Below are 26,782 nucleotides of genomic sequence, written 5' to 3' on the forward strand. Positions count from 1 at the left end.
AGATGCTTGCTTGTTGAGAGTCAAGCAAATTGATGGATGGGTTGCCTCAATTCAAAGTAAAGACTGGCACTGAAATAACCTTTCAAATATAACCAATTGAAATAGATGCAGAGGAAAAAGTGAAAACAGAGGCGGTTTAAGTACCTGGAAGTTCTGCAGGATTTCAGTGACCTGAGCTGCACTGCTGGCCTTGAGGACTTTTTCTTTCTCCTGGATCATGCAGTTCTTCATCAGTTTGAGCCATTCCTCCAGATCAGAGAGCAGCTCCATCGATGGCTGTGCTGCCAGGAGACACTAAAAGGGGAAAAGATAATAAAGAAAGCAGGGAGGTTAACTTTACATGACATATATTTCTAACTTTAGTTAGTTTTTTAGATTACTTCATATGATTTATCTAACAATGTAATTATATTTTTAAACATCTGCTCCATTACTATCTGACCTCTGTGCACATCCGCATTATTAAATCTTTTTTATCTTCTCTGCGATTGCCAAATTTTTAAACATCAGATTGATTATAAAGCCAAATATCTGGTTCCACTCTCTGGTGATAAATGCTCAGGAGAAAATGAATCGTGGCTGTCTTCTAGATTCATGGTCCTCCCTATCCTCGCTCACCCTCATATGGATTTCAACAGGGTTTAAGGTTGCACTGCCCTAACTGGAGAGGAGTTTTCAGTGCCCAATTATTTTTGAAAACCAACAGTACTTCAATAAATTGGAAACTGGACCACTATAGAAACCACTAGAAAGGGGCTATTCATCTAACAGTTATGGTCTTTTTAAAACATTCTGCACCTGTTGCAGCTGGTCTTGGGTCTTTGACATGTCAGAGGTCAGCTGGTTCCAGCTGTTCTCCAGTTGGGTAAGCTGAGTTCTCAGTCCAGGGCAGTCAGCCTCCCTCAGCTGGAGGAACTGAGCAGCATCCTTGGATGCCGACGTCTTCAGTACAGACATACGTTCCACTTCCATGGAGAAGTCCTGGGGACATGTTGAGGTTAACTAATATTAGAAAACAGATCAGTATTGTCCAGCAGCCAGTTTAGACCCATATGTCCATCCATTACAAATTTGTATTAATTTATTTGGACTTTTTGTAGGTGGTGTTTGCCCTTTCTAACTAAAGCTGGTGACAGGTTTAAATATTATGTCATGTAAGGAAGCAAATTTTGCATGCATTATGCATGCTACAAAGTGCTTGAAAAAGACTTAAACCACAAGAACGATGAGGAATCATTTCATTAAAAAGCAAACTAGTAAGAAAAGGATAGATGTTAGGATGTTAGGGGTAGACTGCAGCGATTCTTTGACTGGGCTGTTATTAATCTTTTTTAGGTCAAAGGCTATTTGATGAGAACACAGAAAAGCCTTACCAGCAGCTTGATGAGATTGCTTTGAACACACTCCTGACTCAGGTCAGAGAGATCTACCAGACCTAACAAAGTCTTCAGGTGTTTGTTGGCATCAGCCAGCCATTCACTGACCAAGTCAAAGTTGGTGTGGAATCTGTGGGGAGGATGAAAAAGCACATAGCTCAACCAGTGGGGCAGAACATGACTGTACCTTCATACAGAGTGAGGTAAGGACTTGGGCTTGGGTCCACTAGTGATAAATATGGCTTGTAGATGAGTGGGGTTTTTTTCTGATGTCTGGACTGTAGAATACATTCAACGAGAATATATGGAACTTTCTGTACAACAGATTGTTGAATTGTTGCCGTAGGAATTTATGTAGTAATTCTTCCCTCATGTCTGTTTTTCATTGGCACGTTTTGTGTGGTCCGTGCTTCACTTTTTACTGACTAAGATCCCAGGCAACATTTCTGGGCATAATTAAAAAAAAAAAAAACTAACAACATGAATCCACAAAATGTTCTATTCAGTCTGTGGTAAGAACATAAGTCACTCAGATATTCATCTTTTTAGAATTTCACACCCTGCATGGATTTCAGGATGCTCCTATACAGTATGCTACAAAGTTATTTGTTTATATTCCAGATCATTTTTGGCAGGTTGCTAGTTAAAGTGCTGTTAATATTCTTATTAAAAATCGCCATGGCAACTTTTGTGAATCCACTGACAAACATTTGACTAACAGTAATTAGTGGTTAACTTCACAATCAAATGATGGAACAATGAATCATTGTGGAAAGACCAAAGAAACACACACAATACCTCTAATCTAAACATTTTACACAAGGCCATCAGGTTATACCAGTCCTATAAGGATATGGCTTCATTGTACTTTAGCTTACACACAAATCAATAGAAGACTAAAGACAGCTGGTTGTGAGGCACTTTTTCACATAGTAAGACTGAAAGGTTGTGAAAGAACATCTTGTTAGTTCTTTTTAACAACCTTTTTAAAAAGCTCATGCTGGGTAGAAAGAGGACTTTTGGCAGATATTTGAACAAAGAACAAATGAAGAAAAAAAATCAGTAACATTTTTCATTCTGTGCAGGCAACAGTTTAAACTTTAGCCGGTAAATAATAAAGATCGCAGTGAGCCTGGATCACCTGATTTGGGTGTCCTGGATGTCTCTGCAGCGCTGAATCTCTTTCTCTGTTCGCCTGTAGGCATTCCTCCATCGCAGCTCCAGAGCGCCGCCTGCCTGATGGGTTGAGGCAGCAAGCAGGGGCTCTGCCTGCAGCACCTTACCCTGATCCAGAATCGCTCCTAAAGTGGCTTTGTTGTCATCCAGCTGGACCAGTGTTTGCTGAGTGACAAAGAGACTTATCAGTGCTTATGCTTAGAATATCTGGAAACTCGATCTAATGCTCAAAGAGACACTTTAAAAGTCTGACGTGCAAAAATGATACGTGAAAGAGGTGGAGGACAGAAAATCAACAAGTTAATAGCAGATGCAAAAAAAAGCAAAAGGGGGGAAAGGAAAAACTTAGAAGAATGCAGGAAAAAAAATCATCCCTCATTCTCAGTGCCAATAAAGCAAAATACAACCTAAGCCTTCACTATGGTTGCAGCTCTCTTTATTTCACAGTTCACTCTTTATTACTGTCACTGTTAGCTTCTATTTTCCCATTTTTCCACCAGTATTTTAGCACCATTCGTTCCTTTATCCCAGATTGACTCAAGTACCTTGGCTCCTCACTCTGTGTCACACATTACACACATTACTCATTACAATGTGACTGAGATGAAGAAAAGAGCTCTCACAAATCCTAAAGAAGCTCATTATTCTGTTTCCGTTTAATTTATTTGGGGATGTATTTTCATCACAGTGATTTCGAGTCATGACGCACAGAGGCAGCTGATGGTACAAAACTATCACTCATTAGTCTGTGGTGAAATATGTAGTACTAACTGAGATATAAAATCCTAAATAGATCGATGGTTGCTGTCAGCTTTTAGTTTAAATTAATTCTGAGTGTAAACTGGAGAGTCCTGTCCTATTGCTGCCTATTCATGAAACAATACAACTTGACATAATGTTCAACTAAGATAAGAAGTACTTTATTTATCCCGAGTGAAATTCTTTTGTCATACACATGCTCAATGCAGCAAGAGAGACAAAGGAGCAGAGGAATAAGATATACAATATGTACAATAGAACACAAGTATACAGTAATATACAGTAGGATAGTGCAAAATATAATATCAAATAACTGTAACAAGTAACAATATAACTATATCCTGAAAAATAAATAGCTTAGCTTAGCTATCAGTGCAGGTGATTCTAAAAGTGACATAATATTGTGCAAATGAATAAAAGAGTAGCAGCATATGATGGGGAGATGAAACAAACATTCAATGAAAAACTGTTGGGTGATATTGGACGGTCTGAATGGGAACAGAATAGCTTTGTTATAAATCCTCAGGAAAATCACCTGCAGAGCGAGGAAGAGTTGTACAATCTTTTGTACTAACCATCTAACAAACTAACCATCATTGTAGTTTATTGAGGGGCTTTCTGGAAAATACAGGAGACCAGAGCCCAGGATTCTTATTAAAAGAAGAACTTTCTTCTCTTTCTGTCTTTAAAACATTATAAAAAAGAAACCTTTTATGTTAATATGAACTGATTTCTGTACGAATAATGAAAATAAACCTGTCAAACTAAAATGACAAAACTAGCTCCTAGTGACAAACTTGAGAGGACCTGTGTTTAAATGATGTTTAACAGATTAAGCTAAGGAGAAAGAAAAAAAGTAACAAAACAACTCTGACTTAGAGAAGTGAGAACAAATTATGTGAAGTGTGACAGGATGTACCTGGCAGGCATCTAGTCTGTGCTGCACTAACTCCTCCTCATCATCATCTCCCTCTGGCTCCCATCTGCTGATGAAGGCTTCAGACTCATCCAGCACTCTCCCCAATCGACCACAATTATCCTCCCAACGGGTCCACTCCTAGAGCAGAGCCAAATATAAATCCATACCCCTACTTTGAAATTGAATCTATGAATGCATGTTTTTCCAGGAAAAATGAAACAAAAGTGCACATTTGTGAATGTATAAATTCATATGGCCTTCAGCAAATATGGGCTACAAACCTGAAGTCTCCTTTGAGAAGCCACTTCCTGTTCCAGAGCCTGTTGCTGCAGTGATTTGGCCCTGGCTTCCAGGTGTACCCGTTCATCCTCTTGACACTTGAGTGCTTCTGGCTCATGTTGGGATAGATACTGAACAAAAGCCATCTGGGACCTGAGGACCTGCAGGAGCTTCTATATCACCAAGAGACGAGCAAAGCGATGATCAATTAAATAAATGTGGCAACAAACTGGATGTGATTGAGGTCTAAATACTCGGGTGTCTAATGATTAATTAGTGGAGGTTGTGCTTGCAACATGGGGCTCTTTAAAAACCAGGAGTTTGCTTCATACTCTTGAAGTAATGTACCAAACTTAAATCTGCTCTTTGTCTGTGTTTTGAAGAACTTCCTGAAAGTGAGATACCTTGTGTCTGCAGAGAACAGCTTGAAGTTTGCTGCAGCTGTGAACCTGGCTCATCTTTCTCTCTCTTATGCATTCTTCACCCAGTTCCAGGAGCCGAGTTATCCCCTGAAGCAAGGACCTAGAACTGTGTTGCATCTTGGCCTTTTCCCCTGGACTTTCCCTCAGATGTCTGGCCAGCACACACTGCAGAGATACAGATGAGCAGCAGAATTTAGGGAGAATACCATTAACTTTTAAAATACAGATCCTACATCAGTAGCAACTACTAAGGCAGTGAAATGTAATCAGTTAACTATGGCATCCATATAAACCCAGTAAGCACTAATATGTCTGAATAATTTTCAGCAAACTCATCATTTGTCTGATATCATAACAACTGCCTGTAATGGATGCTTTGCTGTTATATTAATAGCATTTTAATTAGGCCTTCTCTAGTATTGTAACACTAGTGCTAAATCATGCACACATACGCAGCAAAGCTGTGCAGCAGTGGTTACCTCCAAACTGGGACCATCCTTTAGATTTGGAAAGACTTGACTCTGTCCAAGTTCAAACTCGTCCAGAAGACACAGCTGATTGGTGGAGATCTCCTATTGAAAGACACAAATAATATGTTAGCTTAAGTGCTGGAAGAAGTACTGAGGTTCTTCACCAACTCAAAATGACTGCATCACATACTTTACATGCAAACAGCTTGATGCTCGAAGCTTGCTGTTAGTAATGAATGCTTGGTGTCTAAAATCTAAGCCTGTATGGTGGAAATTAATCAAATTACAAGAATAAAGCACCACAAAATAGAAACTACCTCAAAAACTATATGATGATTATAGTACTTAGAGTAGGAGTGACTTTACTGACATTTAAAAATACTTGAAAATATTCTGAATATTCAGTTACACTGTTGAGCTTACTAAAACTTGTCAAAGCCCTGCAGTTTTAGTGACACACAGTTTCTGCACAACCACAGACATGTAAAACATGTACTATTCACAGAGTCTGTTGTTTCTGAGTGTTACTGTAGAATTTGGGTTTTGCTGCAAGTAAAAATTGCATATTTGATCTAGTCCTGGGAAAGGATGGGAAAGGGTCGACAGAGAGCTCTAATTTATTTCAAACCTTGCAAGGGTCCTTAAGGCCTGGATCTTCAATAAGCTGATTGTGGGAGGAGGTCAAGACCAGCTGGGCTGTATGAAGACAATCCTGAAGGCAGGTCAAACAGCTGTAAGCATCTGGTTCTTCCTTTGAAAGTTGAGGCCTGGTCTCTGACGCTACTTTACTCATCAGTTCAGAGATGGTCCCCAGCTCAGCTGATATACACTGCACACACAAACACAAAAAAGGACAAACCGAAAGGAAAAATTCAACCCTGACATTCAATTTTACAGAGAGACAAAAAAAGATATAATAGTAATGGATAGATTCATTGGCCACTTGCAACATCTATTCAAATGCTCCGGAAAGCAAATATCAAATCAGTTCACTCTTTATTACTGTCACCATTAGCTTCTATTTTCCCATTTTTCCACCAGTATTTTAGCACCATTCTTTCATTTATCCCAGATTGACTCAAGTACCTTGGCTCCTCACTCTGTGTCACATACACACATTACTCATTACAATGTGACTGAGACGAAGAAAAGAGCTCTCACAAATCCTAAAGAAGCTCATTATTCTGTATCCGTTTAATTTATTTGGGGATGTATTTTCATTACAGTGATTTCGAGTCATGACGCACAGAGGCAGCTGATGCTGAGTCAGCGTTCAGGTTTCGTACTTGGACACGTGTCCAACTGATCAGTTGACTATGGTACACAGCTATCACTTTAGTCATTGGTCTGTGGTGAAATATGTAGTACTAACTGAGATATAAAATCCTAAATAGATCGATAGTTGCTGTCAGCTTTTAGTTTAAATTAATTCTGAGTGTAAACTGGAGAGTCCTGTCCTCTTGCTGCCTAATCATGAAACAATACAACTCGACATAATGTTCAACTAACCATCTTTGTAGTTTATTGAGGGGCTTTATGGAAATAACAGCCAATAACATAACAGTGATTCAATGCACTTAGCCATGTAGGCCATCAGAAATGGGAAGAATGTGGCATGGTTGTGGTGGCAGACAGGCTGATCTAAAAATTTCAGAAACCGCTAATCTACTGGGTTTTTCCCACATGACCATCTTTAGGGTTTAAAGAGAACATTCAGGAAAAGAGAAAATATCCAGTGAACAGCAGTTCTGTGGATGAAAATGCCTTGTTGATGCAAGACATCAGAGGACAATGGCTAGACTGCTTTAATAGATAGGAAAGCAACAGTAGCTCACATAACCACTTGTTATACCCAAGGTATGCAGATTTTGTTGCTGACCATGTCCATCCCTTTATGACTGCAATATACCTGTCTATGATGGTAGATACCAGCAGGATAACGTGCCATGCCGCAAAGCTCAAATCATCTCAGACTAGTTTCTTGAACATGACTATGAGTTCGCTGCCCTCAAATGTCACAGTCATTAGCTCTGAATCCATGTGGGATCATACATTGTGGATGTGAAGTACGTGTGCAGCAGCTATGTGAGCAGATATGTGAAGAATAAAGGCAGCTCTGATGGCAAAAGGGAACTAACTGACTCAGTCACCTCGTGCTGCAGCAGCCTCAGCTGAGGTTCATCTTCACCCGTGCCACCACAAGTCAACAGATGGACAGTCAAAGAATCGAGGCAGAGGAGGACCTGCTGTATAGCCTCGTAAAACTCCTCTTTCACACCTGGATGAGAACCATCGGTGGAGCTCACCTGGGAAATGTAAAGCACAATCATCAATTTAACTTCCCACAGTTTTTTAAAGGTCAGATTCTCTGAATATTTTGGCTCATTCTCCTTAATTTGGTGATGTTTACCATTTACTACTATGCTATTCCTACATCACAACCTGTTGATACTAATGTTTAAACAGAGTTAGTAGATCTTATATTCCGTACTGAGATGAAAAACTGGACAAATTGTGTCTAGCATGTTACCTGATTTGATTTTGACTTGAATGACATGAAAAACTTTAAATACATTTATATGAAAAGAACTGTCCTTAAAAATGGTGTTTTATGATTATAAAGACAAAGCTGCCAGGAAATAGCCCGTCAAGCCTTTTGGTACTCACTTATTTTGTAGCCCTATTAAAAAAAAAATCCATCTTTGTGCCTTGAAGTACTTTTCAGAAATACATCTGATTATTTCATTGAGCCTCAGTCACCCATGTTAGTCAGTTATTTGTGAGAGAGTGTACTACCTGTGTATCTAGATCAATATACTTTCAGCAGGAACACACTTAAAAAGTCTCTTTCTATTATACATACTATTTTTCTTAGCATAGTGATGGCCTCCTGTGTGTGCTGAAGAGCTGCACAAGTAGATCCAATTGACCTCAATGCCTCATCTGGAACCTAAACACAAAGAGAAAACTGAACTTAAGGTTTAACAGCGGGTGAAGGAAAAAGACAGAATGCAACAAGGGTGTAACTGAGCAGGGGCAGGAGTTACATCCCCTGCTTCATCCTTTCATATTCAGTAATATCGGATCCATAATTTTGCTTCCAGCAAAACAAAATCGGGTATTTTAGTAGCAGAGGGAACGCTCATAAGGATATTCTTTTGCTTGTCGTGGGTCCTTTTTCATTGTGGAAGACAAGAAGCTTCACAGATATGAAAACAAAATGAACTTCGGCACGGAGGACAGGATGAAAGGATTGGCGAACCTTGTAGCCTGGTTGCTCTGGTAACAGATGTAATGGCTATGTTGGTGACATCCACATTTTAAAAATAATTTTACTTCTATCACCTCACACTTCGTGTACATCATGCAGTCTGACTGAATACTACAAATTCAAGCGCAGCATGGTTATTTTTCCGTTTTCTTACCTTTTGTCTGTTCTCTGCATCTTCTCTGTTCTGGCTTTGATGGTCCTCCTTAACTTTTTTCAAAGTGGTTATTTTTTCAGAAATCTGGAAATGAAGGTGACTCCACCTTTGGCGTTTGGGGTTAACATTTTCATGTCCAGGCAAACTAGGGACCACAAAAAGTTTATGAGCCTATGATATGCTGTGTAAAGAGGAGGTCCAAAACTGAAATACTACAACTGGAACTTTTACCCGATTGGCTCAGCAGAAAACTGCTGGGGTTGCTGGGATCCTCCCAACAAACATCTGGTGCTGACTTTAGTTTGCTCCCTCAGTCTATCAAAAACATCCTGTTAAAACAAACAAAAAAAGTTATTAATCTGGTACTTTAAATAATATTTCTGCAAACTTGGTTATTACTCCCCTCCCTGCCAAAAGGGAGAAAGTATGTAATCGGCCCCCTTTGATTGTTTGCCTGTCTATTTGTAAGCAGTCTAGTGTCCACAGTTTGCAAGAGATCCTTTCAAATGTTGTGTGTTGGTCAAGGTCACACCAAATGTAAAAGTAAAAACTTTTTATTATCCACAACAATGGATCTTGGGGGACATGAGTTAGCGCCCAATGTCAAAGTTGACTTTGAGTTATTACTCCAAATAAGATATATATGTATATTTATTTTTAAATTAAATGTCCATGAAACCATTTACTTAGGCTTAAATAACTTTGATTGACATCTCTTTGAATTTTCAGACAATTACCAGATCTGAATTGGGAGCTGTGGACAGCGACAGATTTTCCTCCTCTGTCAGCTCATCTGATGCTCTTCCAGCAGCAAATGGAGTTATCGGTCTTGAGGGAATCAGCCTTGTATCTTCCGCTCCAGCTGCTGCCTGAGGGGTGTTTGTGCGAGGGTCAGCATCAAAGGCTTCGTGTTTCGGTAAATCATGCTGGTGCACAGCAGCAGCTTTAAGCTGGCCTTCTGCTGCAGGGATGGCTGCAGTGTTTAGTGACTGAGCGGTCACTGATTCAGGACTAAGTGCTATGTCAAAATCAGCTTTAGTGTCAGGTGTTATTATTCCAGCCTCAGCTTGTTTGGCTTCAAAGTTGATATTTAACTCGGGCATTTCTGCACATTCAGAAGAAGACTGATGAAGCATACCCTCCATGTCCTGAAAGACAAATGAAAGATGATACTAGAAATAACTACAACTTATGGTAGGTATATTAAGATTAGTTTAAAAAACAATCTTATGAAAATGTTTATAAACAGAGCATATTATTGAAAGAAAAAGCATTAAATACTCTTAAATATATATCCAAAATGAAACTGATTATTTACCTTCATATGTGACGGTGGCTTATGTTCTGCCATATCCTCCCTTTGCACTTCTGAAAGCTTGAGCGTGTCCTCAGGGTCCTAACATATTGGTTGTATGAATATACAAATGCAAACCAAATCCTTGCACAAACACATATAAATTACACATGCTATTCTTATCCTGGGTGTGTGTATGAAAGGAAAGGTTTCTGAGGAGCAGCTGCTTCTGACAGCGACAGAGTGGGGTTATCAGCAAACACAATGACCTGCCTCACACAGCTCATTAAGAGCATGCAAATATCTCCTGGTTTCTTCCACAGCACAGGAAAAAGATAAAGTATTAGTGCTAGAAATTGTGAACAGAATTACATCGAGGGGTCATTCCATGTCAGTTCACCAAATACCTACCACCTGATCATCTCAGATTCACCTGAACAAATCTCAGGGAAAAAATATACTTTTTAATAGGAATTCTGCAAAATTTCAGGTCCCTGCTGTCATTATTTCTTTTGTCAAAATGAAGCAATTCAAAGAGAGATGGTAGGAGTGTTTTTAGATGTTTTTTAGCATCATCTCTGAGGGTCCATCTTAAAATTCCATTATGTAGAAAACTACTTGAGCTACATCCTTCAATTTATTTAGGCTAAAAGAATCTGGCAGTATGGCTCGCAGGAGTGGAGCTCAGGTTTAGAAACTGTAGAAGGATGGATGCCTGAAATAACTATTTAGATGAATGATCTCTGACAACAGATGTGGAGACCTGTGGAAACCACAATTTAATATAAAAGACATATAACATCCTTTAAAAGAGTCCAAATGAAAGCCAATGTTTTCACAGATACTGAAGCATGAATATGAGAAAAAAAAACATTAGCATCCATTGTCAGTGTAATATTCCAGTCAATGTTTTTAGAAAGAACGCGTTTCTCTTTTGTGACGATGTTCTCTCTCAATATGAGTTTTTGTAATACTCATATTTATGTACACCAGGCAAAGACTGTTTGATGTTTTAAGTCAATTCATGTACCCTGAAGGCTGAGCAAGAAAAAAGTATCTGCACTTGGTGCCACTGCAATACATTCACTCACTGGCCAGTTAATTAGACACACCACTCCAACAGCTCTTTAACACAAATATCTAATCAGATAGTCACTTGGCAGAAACTTAATGAATATGAGCATGTAAATGTGATTAAGATGACCTCAAACTAGATATTAGAATATGGGAGGAAGTAGCTACACCTTTAATTATCCATATTCATACAGCCATAGCATCTTATAATTGCTTTAAAAAACTTGGGCCTAGCTCAAGTAGTTTTCTTATCTTCATCCCTTGAACTATTTTCTTTTCAGAGAACCAAGTACAGCAAGGATGTGGATGTTATATAAAAATAAATTAAGAATCATTATGTAATTTTTTTCAGGAAAATCTTTGATGGTCACTAATTTGATGAGATGATATGATGGATTGACCACAAGGAACAAATAAAGAAGGAATAATTAGAGTAGAGGAAGCCCAAGACATTCAGAGTTTCATTCCAAAGGACCTAAAATCCTGTGCATTTTTAGAAAATATTTGCTAAGTCTTACATGTTCTGCTGCTGTGGGTGTGTTACTTGAAATTCTGTCAGTGAGCTTAAATAATAAATGTGAAATTGTGGAATGAAACCAAAAAGACAGAGGTACCCAGAGACATGCTCTCATGTGATGTAATTACATCTGATTTACCTCTGGAATACTGCTTGTTAGTGTGTCAGAGGATGACGAGTGACAACTCTCATCATCCTCATCCTCCTCTTCCTCTGAGTTAGATACCTCAAAAGCTCCCTGCTTTCGGCGATAAGGGTGGATATATGATCAAATTTATGATTTAAAGGAAAACTGGAAGAAAAAACTGCTTTTCTATCGACTCTCATCACTCTTCTTTATCTAACAACAATATCATTAAATATTGAACTTCAAGTTTTTATTAGCAGCAGTCACCATTTCATTCCTCCTGCACTTTCATTCTATTTTTTGAGTTTTATCTGCAATTTTACAAATATAATTTTCTTTTTGGATAAGGTTAGACCTCTTTAATTTAATCTCAAAACACAGTTATACAGCTTTTTAATACCGTAGTACAATAGTGAAATTCCCCCCTAAAACAAAGATTTTTGGACTTCCTTGAGCCTGATGAACAGCTCAGTATAATTATTTTTTTCTCACACAGGACTCTAACAGCAAGGTTCATCTAATCCCAGATAACAGAGTGAAAGGAGTGAATGGGGGATAGTCACTGCACTTGAATGATTCACCAGTTCTACCGGCTTTCTGAGCTCAAAGAACACTTTAAAAATTTGGCAGCAAGAAGAAATCTGTGATTTGTTTTTCCTCTCCCAAAATAATTTGATCAAAAGCTGCTGAGAACTGCAAGCACAAAATGATTAGAAGAAGTGTGTAATTGGTTTACTTCAATCACGACTGCAAAGAGCAAAGACCACACAAGTGTTGTTTGATTTGTTTAGCTGGTTTAGTTATTTAGCTAAATGTTACCTGGACTAGATGTGTGTCTAGCTGTTGCATCTGTCCAGGAGTATGAGAGCCTGTTGTGATTGCAAGAATCACACTTGTTTCTTCCTCTTCTCTGATCTTGTTCTATGTTAGTCAAAGAGACGAGAACATTTAAGAAAGAATGGAAGAGGTGACAGAGGCTCATAAAAAAACAAATCCACTGTGTTGAAACAAGGATCCAGTTGGAGACAAGAATGAGTGTTGCTTCATACAGTAGTGCAACATTAAAGTATATCAGCAAAGTAAGGACAGCATCATAAGCACCTTTTGTTGGACCATTTTTTTCTTTTATAACAGAACAAAATCTTTATTTTTGCCTGTGTGCTAGGATTCAGATATGCTGTACCTCAAGCAGAGAGGCTTGTTGCTGTGTGAGATGTTCCAGCTCCTCGAGTGACTGCAGGAGCAGCCTGGCTTTGGAGTAGACTTGAAGGCCTTCTTCTGCTCTTTGTGGGATGTGAAGCTCTCCTTTGCATTTTTCCAGATCTTCTAACATCCTCTGCATTGAGCACAAATTAGCCTGGATCACCTGAAACACGTGTAAACTGTTAGTTTGACATTTTCCCCCATATATATGAGAGAGACAGAGAGAGAGAGAGATAGCAGAATAGGTTTAAGCATTCATCTATGCCACTGCCACTTCTTTACATTTACAAACATTTGTAGCTTAAACTGCTTTATATTTCACTGTATACATATTTACATGTTTCTTGTAAAAGAAATGCACTGCATTTTATTTGTTTCTAAACTTCTTATTGAGAAATCTCCTGGTTGTCCTACATGTTTTTAGAACCAGATACTGCAGTAGGTCTATTTGGTCTTCAAAAATCATGGGAGTACTGCAAAAAGTGGACAAACTGCTTTCATTAACTGTGCTTCATACAAATGAACCAATTTTCAGAAGATGGTAAAATCAGACACACATCCCTTTAAATGAGTTGATCCAGGAACATTGAGCAATGTAAATACAAGTGTTTTAATTACACCGATGTCATCTTTTATGTTGTATTTCATTACATTTACTCCCTTGTAAATTGCTCTCGGTGCCATTCAGTGTAGTAATAACAGTAATATTACTATTATTATATTTGTACTACTGCGACCACACTAAACTATTTTAAAAAAATAAATAAATCACTAACTAATTGCATTGCTGTACCTGTCTGTTGTGCAGATGTTCTGTCAGGGATATATTGGAGTCATCCATGGAGGATAAAATCGTTCTGATTTTCAGCACATTTTTCTCCACAGTCTTAAGTTCAGCTTCCATGTCCTCCACCACCTGAAATGAAAATTGTCTTAGACATTTAGCTTTGTATGAAAACTGTTGTATATGCCCACCATTATAACTAATGTTTATGACACTTTCTGCTGTCTGTACTGTAAATGCTTGCAATCTTCAAAAATCCGGCTACAATGCAAGTACAGAAATTCTGCTCAATGTGCCCCAAACTGGAGCATTTGATATCGCTAACAACCCAAAAGTCTGAAGTGTTAACATTCTTACTACAACAGCCTGCAGGAGCTGCTCCAGTGGCCCGAGAATGCTGCCTTGCATTTTGAGGACTTGTTGGTCGTTTTGCTCCAGCCTCTCCTCCTGGGCACTGATGTCACACACCGCAGAGATTTCACCCAGCACCAATCTGAAATCCTGCAGGTTCCCCCTGATCATCTCAGAGTCATCCAGGACCAGCTGTAGATCAGAAATTTAAATCTCATTTAAATTTAACAAGAAACATTTGTTAAAGGGAACCCCTTAGGTTTGTTTTTTAGATCAAAATGTTTATTCTTGGACTCTACTCGGGTAGCTTTGCATGAGTCACAGTTCAAAAATGATCCTTATTTATCCCAAACTTCACCTTGGTACAGTACCTCAGTTTATCCAATGTCAAAGTCAAATTAAAGTTGTTTCCCACACCTTTAACATAATAAACATAGTAGATTGTATAGTTTTCTGATTTACTTTACTTACTTTACTTTTATTTGATTTTAATGTTATGTTGATATTTTATGACTTGTATATGCTGTTTCATTGCCATTGAGAGGCAATTTGTAAAGTTAATTTTGAGACATATAAGAAATATATACTATATTATTATACTATTATAGTACTTATACTACACTATAATATTGTTTGTGACCATGGAATGGCAATGCATTTTAATACAGGTGTTAAATACAGAAGTTTACCGGAGGGGAATTATAAAGATTAAAGGGCAATACAACCTATGGATATATGTAGGAAAAAATGAGACTATAAAGACATGAAGATTACATAAAACAGATATAAACAAAAGAATTAAGTTAGCATGCTTCTTCACTGACCTGCAGGGACTTTGCATGATTCTGGAGGCTTTTTGCTGTTGTGAATGAGCAGGGAGCACTGAGCCATGACTGGGCCTCACCTAACCAGCGGATGGCGCTGTGCAGAATATCTTCTAACTCCTGAAGACACTTTGGGATCTAACATAAAAGACGATATATGGAAAATGTACAGAGGAAGCATTCAGTCAAATGGAGTGGTAAGCTAAAATAAATTAAGCATATGTAGCCTACAAATTATTTATATTTAATATATTTATATTGGTGAGCAGCAATAGTAGTGGCACTAGACCTTGCTGAGAAAGGTTGTACGCTGCTCAACCATCTGTGCTGCATCTTGGTAGAGCTGCTGGGGTTGTGTGAGCTGGTCAATAAGAAGCTGGGCTTGATCCGGCTGCTCTTCCGCAAGATCCTGCACCTCGCTCTCCAGGAGCATCAAGCTGCTGTGCCAGGCATCCAGCTCATCCCACACATGCTGAAGAACAAGACAGTAATGTGGATTAGCATTAGTTCTTAGGAATCTGTAGCTGTTTCATTTGGCTTGAATAAAACATACTGCAAATTGACAAACAGCTTGTGGAGGTCACTCAAAGTGGCTGGAAGTTGAAGAAAATCTGACTTTATTTTAGTCAGCTATGCAACTTGCAACTTTTCAAATGAGATCTGAAGTTAAATAGTTATTCAAATTATAGCATACTTTATAAGTAAAGATAAATAATGCAGTGGGAAATTCTGTAAAAGATCATTTAAAAGGCAAATTAAAAGGAAACTTGGAGAGCTGTGAATTAAAAGTTGAATTTCACAGTAAAAGACTGGTTCATCAGGTTCATCGCAACAACAAAACTCCCAAACGCAAACTAAACAACATAGTGTATGCTGTGCAGTACAGTGAGGAGTGCCTGTAACTTTATACAGGAGAAACCAAAACAGCTACTGCACAAATATATGGCACAACACAGAAGAGGCACTTCAAAAAGACAAGACTCAGCTCTACAACTGCACTTAATGGATAAAGGTCACTCTTTCGAGGATGCCAAAGACAGATAGTTTGAAAGAGGAGTAAAGGAACGACTATCACTGAACAGAGATGCAATGAAATCCTTAGATCCCTTCCCAGATGCTTCTCCACCCACTCACAACAGGTCACAAAATAGGGTGGGGGAAGGTCTCACAGTGGTAATGATCCACATTTTTTGTTTTTTTCACGCTCCACCTTTTGTGAGTGAGAGGTGATGGATCTTTATAAATTTAAAGAAGTCTGGTTGGCTTTTTTCAGACTGCTACTACTGACCTGGATGACTGTGAACCTACAAAAACGCTATAAATGAAAGTGAGCGAGATCACTTTCTGTTCTTTCTTTGACTCTGCACTAATTTGAATAATTTCAGCTGAGAAGCTTTTGCATAATCTCACTGACAGATGGACACACAAACAGTCAGCACTGAAAATACAGAAAGTTTAAAAAGTTGTTAAAAAGAAATAATTAAACAGTGGGTTAATTTATTTTTCATACGTGGACACACAAGCAAAGAGAAAGCAAGGAATACACACCTTCAGGACATTCTGAGCTTCACTGACTGTTGGACTTCTCTGCTCCAGTAATGCTTTCACCTTCTCCATGCCAGAACCCAACTCCAGCACTCTGCTAGCCAGTTTCTTAACGAGGCTGTTCTCTATGAGCTGTGTGACACATACACAAACACATTTGCACCAACGGACTTTAGCTTGAGATCATTTATCTGTCAGTAACAGATCTCAACAGTTTGAAATCAATTTTCTTGTCACCTTCTCTTCTGCTCTCTGCAGAGACATCTGGAGATCCTGTATTTGCTTGCCTATATCCACAGGAACCTCTGTGTATCGGCTCTGCACACTGTCCGTGATGCACTTAAGCTTGGTCTTCTGAGAGGACAACTCCTTTCTAAGCTCCTGTCAGTGTGGAAAGGACAAAAAATACAGGAATCAGACAGAGACTGGGAGTGTGGGTCAGACATTTAATACTCTGCAATTTGCAACTTGACTGTTATATAGCTTGTATTTCTCACTATAATGTGAACAACTTCAAATCTAACACTCATAAGAAAGTAATATTTCATAATTTATGAATAATGACAATAATAAAGTTGGACATGTTAAACACTTAAGGCAAGGCAAGGCAAGGCAAGTTTATTTATATAGCACAGTTCAACAACAAGGTGATTCAAAGTGCTTTACAGAGACATTAAAAAACAAAAACAAATAAAAAGCATGATTTAAAATTGATAAAAAAAAAACAGTAGATAAAATCAGAACAGTAGATAAAATCAGTAGTTAAAATGTAAGTTTTGAAATTTAAAGGTGATTACTTGTTATTACATGCATATAAGAAGCCATATTATTGTTGTTTTTTAATATCACTCTCTATAAAATCTCAAATACCAAGTTTCAAACATTAAAAGACGAAGCCCACCTGTCTTTCGCTTGGATTCAAACATGCTTCCAGTGCTGGAAGAATGAGAAACACGTGTTTCTGAATCTCTCCCATCTCTTCTTGGACTTGTCGTCTTTCTCTCTCCTCGGCCTGGGCTGCAGCTACAACCAGCAGGTTTCGTTCTTTTAAGCTGTGGGCAAAAAAGTATCTTCTCAGCATACTCGACATAAATAAATAATCACTTTCTAAATGTATATTAAAGAAGTCCCACCTCCTGACATTATCTTGGATCTTCACCAGCGTTTTGCCAATAGGCCCTGGGGTGATGGAATTCAAGGAACTTGATAAGCTCAGGGCGTGCTCTAGTCGATGCTCCAGGGAGGCCAGGTCCTGCTGCTCCTGCTCCAAACCTGTCTGATGGATCTCAGCCAGGGCGAGAAGCTCCTGTGGATCCTCTCGAGTGAAGTTCACAGTGGTGGGGTCTCGAACCTCCGCCTGAAGTCTGGCTAAAAAGCTGCAGCACTGCTCCATCTAAAGAAAATCGAATTGAAGCATCAATATCTATGGATCACTTCTCTGTCTTTTAAATATCAGAAAACAGTAAAAGTCACTTGACATACTAAGTTCTGGTTAGTGAAAAGCAAAAGTTTTAAAAGAGGTAAAAAATATTAATTCAATTTTAATTTGGCATTTATTTGTTTCTTTTTAAATGTACGAAAGGCTTTATTGAGATTTAAACTTACGCTTGCAGTAATGTCTTTCCACTCCTCTCCTCTCTGCTCTGTGCGTACCATCAGGAGGCCAACATCACGAAGTAATGACAACCAGTGCCTCCAGAGGGCACCAACCTCACCATCCTTTCCAACCCCACAACCCTGCATTGGACAAACAGCTCTCAGGTCGTCTATCCTCCCAGCAAGACCGTGGAGATCTTCCATCAGAAGCTTGAAATGTAATGAAAGTTAAAATTTAAAATCATGAAAGTCAAACAGATAATGAAATATTTTAAGAAGCCAAAGTCAGCTAGACTAGCACTGTCTTTCTTAAAGCACTTTTGCAAGCATGGCTAAACAGTTAACAATTCTAAGCTGTCAAAGTGATTAAATGCCAGGTTCAAAGAGATACAATACGTAGAGATAATGACATAAAGCTGAATCTAACCTACCTGAGCTCTTCTTTGTTGGGCAACACATTTGTCATATGATGTCACATGTTCTGCAGCACATTCTGAAAGCCTTTCCTCAAACTGTGAAAGATGTTGACAAATGTCTTTGTGGCACTTTTGGTGACTTTGCTGTCTCAATTCACACCTATGAGAACAAGAAATGTGAAGAAAATACATAAGATGCAAAGATACAGAGATTTACATTTAGAAATTGAGAACAGCCAAGTACCTTTGCAAGGACTCAAGCCTGAGCTGCGCCTGGGCCTCCAGTATGGCTCTTCCAACCGTTAGCTGGCTGAGGATGTTGATGTGGAGCTGCTCGGTCTTTGGGAAGGAAAGGCAGGGTTCATGAGGTACCCGTTCAACAAGGTGGCAAATATGAGCGTGAAAACCCTTTTCAAGAGTTTCTAAAGCCTCTTGGGTCTGTCTTTGTTCCTCAGCACAATCCAAAAACCCTCCAGGAGCTGACAAGAATGTTGCCTCAGCATTGTGTAGGAAGCCTATTGCTCCTTGAGCAGCCCAGTGATAATCTTTCAAGGATTCTCTAGCTTGTGAAAGCATGACCTGTTGGACAGATGTTACACAATAAAGAAGAGTTTTTGAAAACACCCAAACATGAACCCAAAATATGAAATATATATTAAATATATAAATAATTTAAGCTTACCATCTGCGAGTGACATTCTTGCATGACTGAATCTCGAAGTGAATATAGTTCCTTGTAGTTCCTCAGGTCAGTTTTTTCTTTCTGTCCCAGATTTTCCAAAACTCGCATCCCAGACTCCATACTTCGCCAAATGACCCAGTATCGTTGTAGTGCAATATCTATGGCTGTTTCTTCTGGACTGACTGGTTCGGTTCCTTCCAGCTCGACTCTTATGCTTTCTAAGAGTTCTATATAAGCAGGAAGCTCTGAGTCAAACTGTAAACCTAGCAGGAGCTGAGCTTCTAGGTTTTTGATATCATCTGTGACAAGAGTCTCCCAAGACTCCAAAGTATCAACTATATGATGAATCCTTTCCCTCTCTAAATGAAGAACAGATGGGTGCAACTCCTGAGCTATAACCTCCAACTGATCTGCTGCTTCTTGACTTTGTGTTTTGACTAAAGGAATCTCAACGAGGACTGTTTGGCATAGTTTAAACCTCTCATCCACACCGAGTGCTTTGTTTTTGGCATTCTGGATTTGCTCTTTGACAATATCTTTAGATTCCTCCATTTGTGTCTTTAGGTGCAGAAACTTTTCTTGTTCAAAGGCACTTATGCTAAGAGCTTTGAACCGGTCTTCCAGTTCCCCGATAGAACACAGAAAGGAGCTTCGCTTGGCCTCCAGGCAATGCTGAAGCTCCTGGATTTGACATTGATGCTCCATTAGCATGTGTTTCCATTGTGCAATCACTGAAAGGGTTTCTTGGGTCAAAGGGATCTTCAGCTGCTCTAGATCAGCAGAAATCTGCTTTAAACTAACCTGAATGGAAGATAACTCTTCATCTGAAGTAGTGCGCTCATGAATCAGCTCCTTTAATTCCCAGCTGGTGGCTTTCTCATGAGCTAGCAATCCATCTAATTCTGTCCAAAGGCCTGAAAGTCTGTTGACAAGATAGCGGCTCTCTGCTGGGCTCAACCCTATGGCTATTTTCCTGCAACTTTCTGACATCACTTCCACCAGTTCTAGCTGGCTCTCTATATCCACTGTGGCTAATTCATGACTTTCCAGGTCGTTCTCTAGCTTTTTGAGGTCCGCTTTTGAAATATTCTCAACGTGAGTGCAGGGGTTTCTTTTAGCATGTGTTTCTGCTAACCAGGCATCCATGCTAGCAAGCTCGCATAACAGTTTCTCTCTCTGTTTAAGATCTTTTTCCATGGTGTCAAGAACAAGATCCAAACTGTCAGCAATAGCTTCATAAAGGTCTTCTACTGTCCTCAACACTTGGTCACTTTCTTCATTTTCCATATTAGAGGCCAACTCTTTCATCTCGTCAACTTGTACTCTCATCTTGGACTGTCTAGACAAAATATCAGTCTGAAATTTCCTCATTTCGACAATCTGAATACGAGCCTCCTCTGGGAAAAGAGCTAACTTTTTCCCAATAGAGATATGATTTTCTGCCTGCTTAGCCCATACAATCAAGTCTCGTAGCTGTTTGTTGATCTTAGTTGGAGAACTGTCACCACAGCTAAGTGTGAAAGAATCAAGTTTCTTTTTGGTGACCCCGAGCAAGGAAGCCAATTCCTGAAGACTATGCTCGATTTCATCTTTCTCCTTCTGACCTAGAGAAAAATTGTTGAGAGCATCTGACTGGGACTGTAAATGTAAGTAAAGCTGGTTATACAGTTTTAGGTCTGTGGTCAGACAAACACATTCCAAGGCACTTTTGCTGTCAAGGTTTTGACAGTCGGATTTCTGGAGAGCTTCGAGTTTGGCTTTTAGTTGTTCGGCTTCTTTCAAAAGAAGGGAGGATTGACAGGTGGAGTTGGAGGCATGCCGCAGAGCTCTTTTGATACTTCCTTTTAGAAGCCGCCATTCTTCCTGAACATTTCCAAGCTGACCAAGAAGAGCACCTGAACTTTCAGCGTCACTCAAGTGCACTGACAACTGGCTACTTAAGCGTAGCAAACCTTCCATCATAGCTTTCTTTTGTTCCATTGTTTGCAGGAGCACATGAAGCTTTTCAGCCTGTAGTGCACTGCTTCCCAAAGAGTGTCTAACGAAATCCAGAACAAAAAAACAACAACAATTAGTTAACAGTATCAAACGTCAAGTGCACAAAATCCAGCTCACAAGTTTACTCACAAGCTCGTTTTTTCCTTCTCAGCGGCTATAACCTCCAGAAAAGCTCTGGTGAGCTTCATCTGCTTGTGGTACTGTTTGACCTGCTCCAGTTGTGCTGCTTTGACCTGCACTGTGGCAGAAGCATCTAGCAGTGCTGCGCTCCATTGGACTGCAGCACTGTTTAAGGCACTTGGTTCACAAGCCTTAGAGGCACTTGAGTTTTTTAAAGTAGCAACTTGTTCCTGCACAGTGCGCTGGTACTCCTGCAGTACACAGATTAGACATTTATAGATATTTGTGCATTTTTTAATTTTAACAAATCTGCATATTCTTGCAAGAAATACAACCAGAGTGTATACCTTTGCTTCCTCCAGTTGTTTGGCCATAGCTATGACATTGAGTTTGGCTGGTTGATATCGACATGCGAGAATCTTTTGAACAGTTCGTACCAACTGAATCTGTTGTTCACCAGGAGAAAACTTCAGATACCAATTTAAATCTATATGTGGTGTTCTCTAAAAAAAAAGAGCAATACAAGAGTTAAAAGACACAAAAAACATTATGTTACAGAAAGTAATGTAAGTGAAAAAATAATATAAAATAGCTACATTTAAGTAATCCAGAATTGTTTACCACATTATACAGCTGGGAAAAATGGACTGAAGAATTATGTTTAAAAAACATGTACTGAAAGGACATAGCTGTAATAACAAATAGGGCAGTGAAACCAAGAAAACCAATTAACTATGTGTATATATTGTAAAGACAGCAAATACAAACATTCAATATAAATTATCATAGAGATCTAGTTTAGTCTGGTTGGTTTACATTATTATAAAATTTATAATTTTTACCAGGGATCTTTGTGATTAATTATCATTGTCAATTTATAAACTATTTCAGCTTTCTGTGAACAAACACTAAAACTAGGACGATGGAAGCTAAAAAAAAAATCCAACAGCTGTATATTGTGTGCAATTAGACTTCCTAACTACAAACAGGAAATCATTGTATCTCATAGATACTTCCTGTCAGTAGCATCAAGGGAACCCACAAGCATCAATCAAAACACTGCCTTTCTTATCTGCTCACTGTCCCATGCACTTGCTATTTTTAGACACATGCATCTGTACTGAAAATCAAACAGAAAAAGTAAAAAATATATAGATACATGTTATATTTCTTTACTATCTTGCTATGTATTATTTGCTACGGTAGATTTATGAGATTTATGACATAAACAGTAAACAGTAAAGCTCACTTAACTTTAATTCCCCCAGTCCTAATGTTTTGTTCTGACTTTTACAAGTATCATTTATTAAATGTTCAGCACAGCAAGCCTACAGTAATGCAGTATATTATTATAATTAAAACTGGTTGATACTCACATTTATTATGTTACTTCTTTCCACCACATTCTGGATATCAGAAAAAATATCCTGCATGGTGTGCTTTTCTTTGCAGGAGTTTGCCGGTCCACCTGGTGTCTTTTTAGAACCCAGATCAGCTGGTGAACCTGGCGCCGTGCTCTCAGGCTCCATGCTCTCTGCGATCTGACGCTGAAGACACAGAAGACAGGGGTGGTGTCACATTTTAGCTTTCTTCTTCCCACATGTTTGTCTGTGCATAATGACAGAACTTCCTGTTCTCTCCCTGCTCCACCAGTGCTAAATATTATTACGTTTGACGGTAGCCCGGCGAGTTGGTACAGTTAACACAAGAATGTGCCTGAGAAATAAGCAGTCTGCCCTGGGGGACAAGGGCTCCTTTTATGCTCTCCTTCTAACTTCTTTTAGGAAATAAATGATTTGTTATAGCTTGGCTAGACAAGAAAACAAACACTAAAACAAGGCATGGGATGCTAGGTTACAAACAGGGAGGTGCTTTTTTAAAATATCTTGAGCATGACTAAGGTGTATACCACCAGGAGGGTGGAGCTATGAAAACATGCTGCACGTTTTATGTTTCTAGCACAATACAAAAGAGAATTTTTTACACTCAAACACAAGCTTGCCTGAATGGCAAAATTTTATAATAACATTAATGTTCTTTAATGAAATGGTGCACAACCGGCAATGAGTGGTTGTAAATATTTTCTGTATGACTTTATCAGTCTCTTGCATCATTTCAGGGGAATTCTACTCCAATCTCCTTTACAGCACTGCCTCAATTTCATTGAGGTTTCCAGCCATTCATTTATGCACAGCTCTCTTTAGGTCTTTTTGTTGTAGATTGGCTGCTGTGCTTGGGATCACTGTCCTGTTGCATAGGGCAGTTGTGGCCAAGCTTTAGCTGTTAGGCAGATGGCCTCATATTTGGCTCTAGAATACTTTTATTTACCAAAGATTTCACAGTTGAGTGAAAGAATGCAAGGTGCCCTGGTCCTTTGGCTGTGAGACAAGCCCAAATCATCGGCCCTCCAATGCTGTGCTTGACAAATGATATGAGTTATTTGACAAATAACTGGTATGTGGTGCATTGCATTATAGCCAAACATCTTTTGGTCTCATTAATCCAAAGGACATTGTTCCAGAAGTCTTGTGGTTTGTTCACATGCAGCTTTATAAACTTAAGCAAAGCCATTTCTCCTGGCATCATTTCCAAACAGGCCATACTTGTTTAGTCATTTTTCTAATGTTATGTGATGAACTTCAAAAATGTAACATGGTAAATAGACTGGTTCTTATGTAGCGCCTTTCTATTCTACCAGAGCACTTTACACAACATGTCTCATTCACACAAGCACTTTTTTCTACGCTTAAGTCTCTACCTGATATTTAAACTCCAATGAATGCATCAGAGAACAACCTGGATTTAGTGTCTTGCCCTAGGATGTTAGCCATGCAAACTGGAGAAGTCAGGGATTAATCCACCAACTGTTAAGTAAGTATTAAGTATTACATGGTGTGACCTTTGATTGAATTTGCTGGTCCACTCTTGAGAAGTTGTTGCTTGTTTCTACAGTACATTGTGTTAACACAGACCTGAATGCTTCAGACGAGCAAAGTGCCCAAAACTTCTGCTTTTATAGCAGAGGTCACACTTGCTGGTGACCAGTTAATCAAGTGCATCCAATTATAAATAAACAACGTGGTTTTTATTTGTCCTTTTAATTCATATGAAAACATTACGCGTGTACTTAGTTTTTCACAGAATTGCAGTCCTGTGAAAGTTATGACAAGGTCAGATGGTCAATGTGCTTGTGTAATAATCTGGGAACTTTGTAACTGACTGTTCTATTAAAAATGCTATAATTATGCAGATAATGAAAACATCGAGTTGTCTTGAAAATATTATTCCAGGCCTGGTGTCAGTTTCATTTACACCTTTTTTCACCCTCTTGTCTCTCTTATCTAATGTCTTATCTCCTCTTGGAGCTGCTGCAAGCAGGGCACAGGCATGCAGCTGATATCACAAGAAAATCCCAAAAATCTTGTGGAGGCTTGCAAATGTGTGTACTTTTGCATGCATTTATAACATTAGCTTGTGTAAAACACAGTGAAAGCCAGTTTATTCTTTTCACTGTGAATTTCCCATAAAGAAGTATGAAGGGATTTGAGCAAAATGGTGGCATTTGAATGGAAAGTGTGAAACGAAAAAATGTATTTAGAGAACACTAATTCCCACTAAATTTAGGACAAAATTTTTTGATAACTTCACAGTTGCAAAATGTCAGAAACAGCTTCTCTCTCCCACACACATATTCTCTAGCTTTAAGGTAACATAGGGAAATAACAATGGTTTTTAAATGTCAAACAAGCTTCATGTAATTTTAGAAAGAAGGTACAGTTGAGTCACCTAGAAAGTCTGGGTTATTCATCATCAGGAAGTTCAAATGCAAATTAATACTTTTTATGGAAAGTTCTACAGACTGTCAGCTTACAGATAACAGCATTAAGCAGCTCTGAATTTATTTACAGGTATTTGCAGTCACTGATGCCTTTTAACTACAAACAGGGGGAGTTCAGGTCTTTCCAGCCACCTGCTGGTTTACCACCTGCTATGCCAGAATTACAGCATCTAACTAAATTACCACTGATGATGATAAGTGAAAAGAAAATTAGAAAAACATAATGGCTTTTAATGCCTGTCTGTTAGAATATATATATATATAGTCGATTGCCTAGCTTCTTAGATATATTAAGTCCTGAAAGAGCAGAACTGTGAGGAAAAATCCAGTCAGTAGAATTTTCAAATGGCACCTACCTGTTCCTGTGTTACTCCCATGTCCTCTAGTGCTGCAGGCAACTTCCCCTCATTTTTGTCTTTTGGCAGCAAAGCAATGTCTCGTTTTACTGGCAATTCTGAACCTTTGCATTCTGTGCTTTCACATTCATTTGCTTCCTCTGTGTTTTCTCCTTTTGGCACCTCCTCATATGCTGCTTCTGTGTTACATACAGTGCTATCAGGAGTCACTTGTTTCTTGCCAGAAGCAGATATATGTGTGCCATTTAAGGCCTCCCCACTTTCCACGGAATCATCCACTGCCCTCTCTGTTTGCTCCCCAGAGTCACAGAAATCTGTTGTCTCCTCTGATTTGACATCTGGAAATGTTGTTTCTGCTGCCTGTGCACCAGCGTGCTGACATTCAGCAACAGGGCAACATGATTTAGAGGATTTCGACACCTCGTTAAGCTTTAAACCATGGGTTTTGTGGTTTTCTCTGCGTGGTAATTTGGCACTTGAACAGTTTGCTTCTTCCAAAACTGTATTCGCTAACACCGAGGGGTTTGATTCAGGACTTGCACAAGAGTTTGGGAAGGCAATCTCATCTGATCCAGCACTAATTAATGTGGTAAAGTGCCCTGACTTATTCTGAGGAAATGCTCTGCTGGAAACCTCTGCAGGCCTAGCATTAGAAAACTGTGTTTCCTGTGAATATCCGAGTAAGTCAGGGCTGTTGGCTTTATCATGTTTCTGCATGTCGAATGGCTGCGGCTCAATGTCTAACACTATGGTAAATACCTTTGCCGGGCTACTTTTGACACATTTAGAGAAATTCTCCTTTTCTTGCACATCGGCGACTGCTTTGCAAGTCTCTGATTGTGCTTCAAATGTGCACTGTTCCAATCCTTTGTCTGATTCCTGACTGTTTGATGTCATAAAGACTTCAGTTTTCATCTCTGGGAATCCTGTACCTGAATATTCTGTGTTTTTTTCATCCGAGAACCCCGCTTCCTGGGAGCATAAACCAGAATTTTCCCTTTGCTGCACGTCCTGTCGGTCCATGTCCAATACAACAGTGAACACTTTCTTTGAGGCGACACCATCGTCCTTACAGTGTTTTCCCTGAGCATTTGTATTTGCCTTGAATGTCTCTAATTGTGCTTCTAGATGATTAGACACAGTATGTTCAGAGGCAGTAGTGGGGAAGTTGTCTGGCTTTGTTGCTGGTAATTCTATCAAGGATGTGGCACAGTGTGCTGAATCGATTGCT

At 39.0% G+C, this 26,782-nt stretch overlaps 1 protein-coding gene across 1 annotated transcript in view; it reads right to left on the reverse strand.

The window, feature by feature from the left end:
- The window catches only part of LOC134642706 (nesprin-2), an 87,528-nt gene that overhangs the window by 30,665 nt on the left and 30,081 nt on the right, over positions 1-26,782 (reverse strand). Inside the window, exons 47-80 of the mRNA XM_063494659.2 lie at positions 25,552-25,926; positions 22,734-22,904; positions 21,705-21,860; positions 21,367-21,608; positions 19,240-21,277; positions 18,802-19,136; positions 18,573-18,717; positions 18,151-18,351; positions 17,679-17,938; positions 17,447-17,597; positions 16,783-16,926; positions 16,549-16,677; positions 15,290-15,472; positions 15,001-15,138; positions 14,183-14,368; positions 13,835-13,957; positions 13,022-13,204; positions 12,658-12,759; positions 11,851-11,949; positions 10,145-10,222; positions 9,564-9,974; positions 9,058-9,155; positions 8,827-8,971; positions 8,265-8,351; positions 7,552-7,707; positions 6,030-6,230; positions 5,411-5,503; positions 4,914-5,096; positions 4,512-4,682; positions 4,231-4,368; positions 2,518-2,717; positions 1,374-1,506; positions 799-981; positions 145-294 (exon numbers count right to left, since the gene is read on the reverse strand). Coding sequence (XP_063350729.1) covers positions 145-294; positions 799-981; positions 1,374-1,506; positions 2,518-2,717; positions 4,231-4,368; positions 4,512-4,682; positions 4,914-5,096; positions 5,411-5,503; positions 6,030-6,230; positions 7,552-7,707; positions 8,265-8,351; positions 8,827-8,971; positions 9,058-9,155; positions 9,564-9,974; positions 10,145-10,222; positions 11,851-11,949; positions 12,658-12,759; positions 13,022-13,204; positions 13,835-13,957; positions 14,183-14,368; positions 15,001-15,138; positions 15,290-15,472; positions 16,549-16,677; positions 16,783-16,926; positions 17,447-17,597; positions 17,679-17,938; positions 18,151-18,351; positions 18,573-18,717; positions 18,802-19,136; positions 19,240-21,277; positions 21,367-21,608; positions 21,705-21,860; positions 22,734-22,904; positions 25,552-25,926 — 7,788 coding nt within the window. The remainder of the gene's footprint in view (positions 1-144; positions 295-798; positions 982-1,373; positions 1,507-2,517; positions 2,718-4,230; positions 4,369-4,511; positions 4,683-4,913; positions 5,097-5,410; positions 5,504-6,029; positions 6,231-7,551; positions 7,708-8,264; positions 8,352-8,826; positions 8,972-9,057; positions 9,156-9,563; positions 9,975-10,144; positions 10,223-11,850; positions 11,950-12,657; positions 12,760-13,021; positions 13,205-13,834; positions 13,958-14,182; positions 14,369-15,000; positions 15,139-15,289; positions 15,473-16,548; positions 16,678-16,782; positions 16,927-17,446; positions 17,598-17,678; positions 17,939-18,150; positions 18,352-18,572; positions 18,718-18,801; positions 19,137-19,239; positions 21,278-21,366; positions 21,609-21,704; positions 21,861-22,733; positions 22,905-25,551; positions 25,927-26,782) is intronic.

The sequence above is a fragment of the Pelmatolapia mariae genome, linkage group LG15 (assembly GCF_036321145.2).
Source record: "Pelmatolapia mariae isolate MD_Pm_ZW linkage group LG15, Pm_UMD_F_2, whole genome shotgun sequence".
NCBI classification, from domain to species: Eukaryota; Metazoa; Chordata; class Actinopteri; order Cichliformes; family Cichlidae; genus Pelmatolapia; species Pelmatolapia mariae.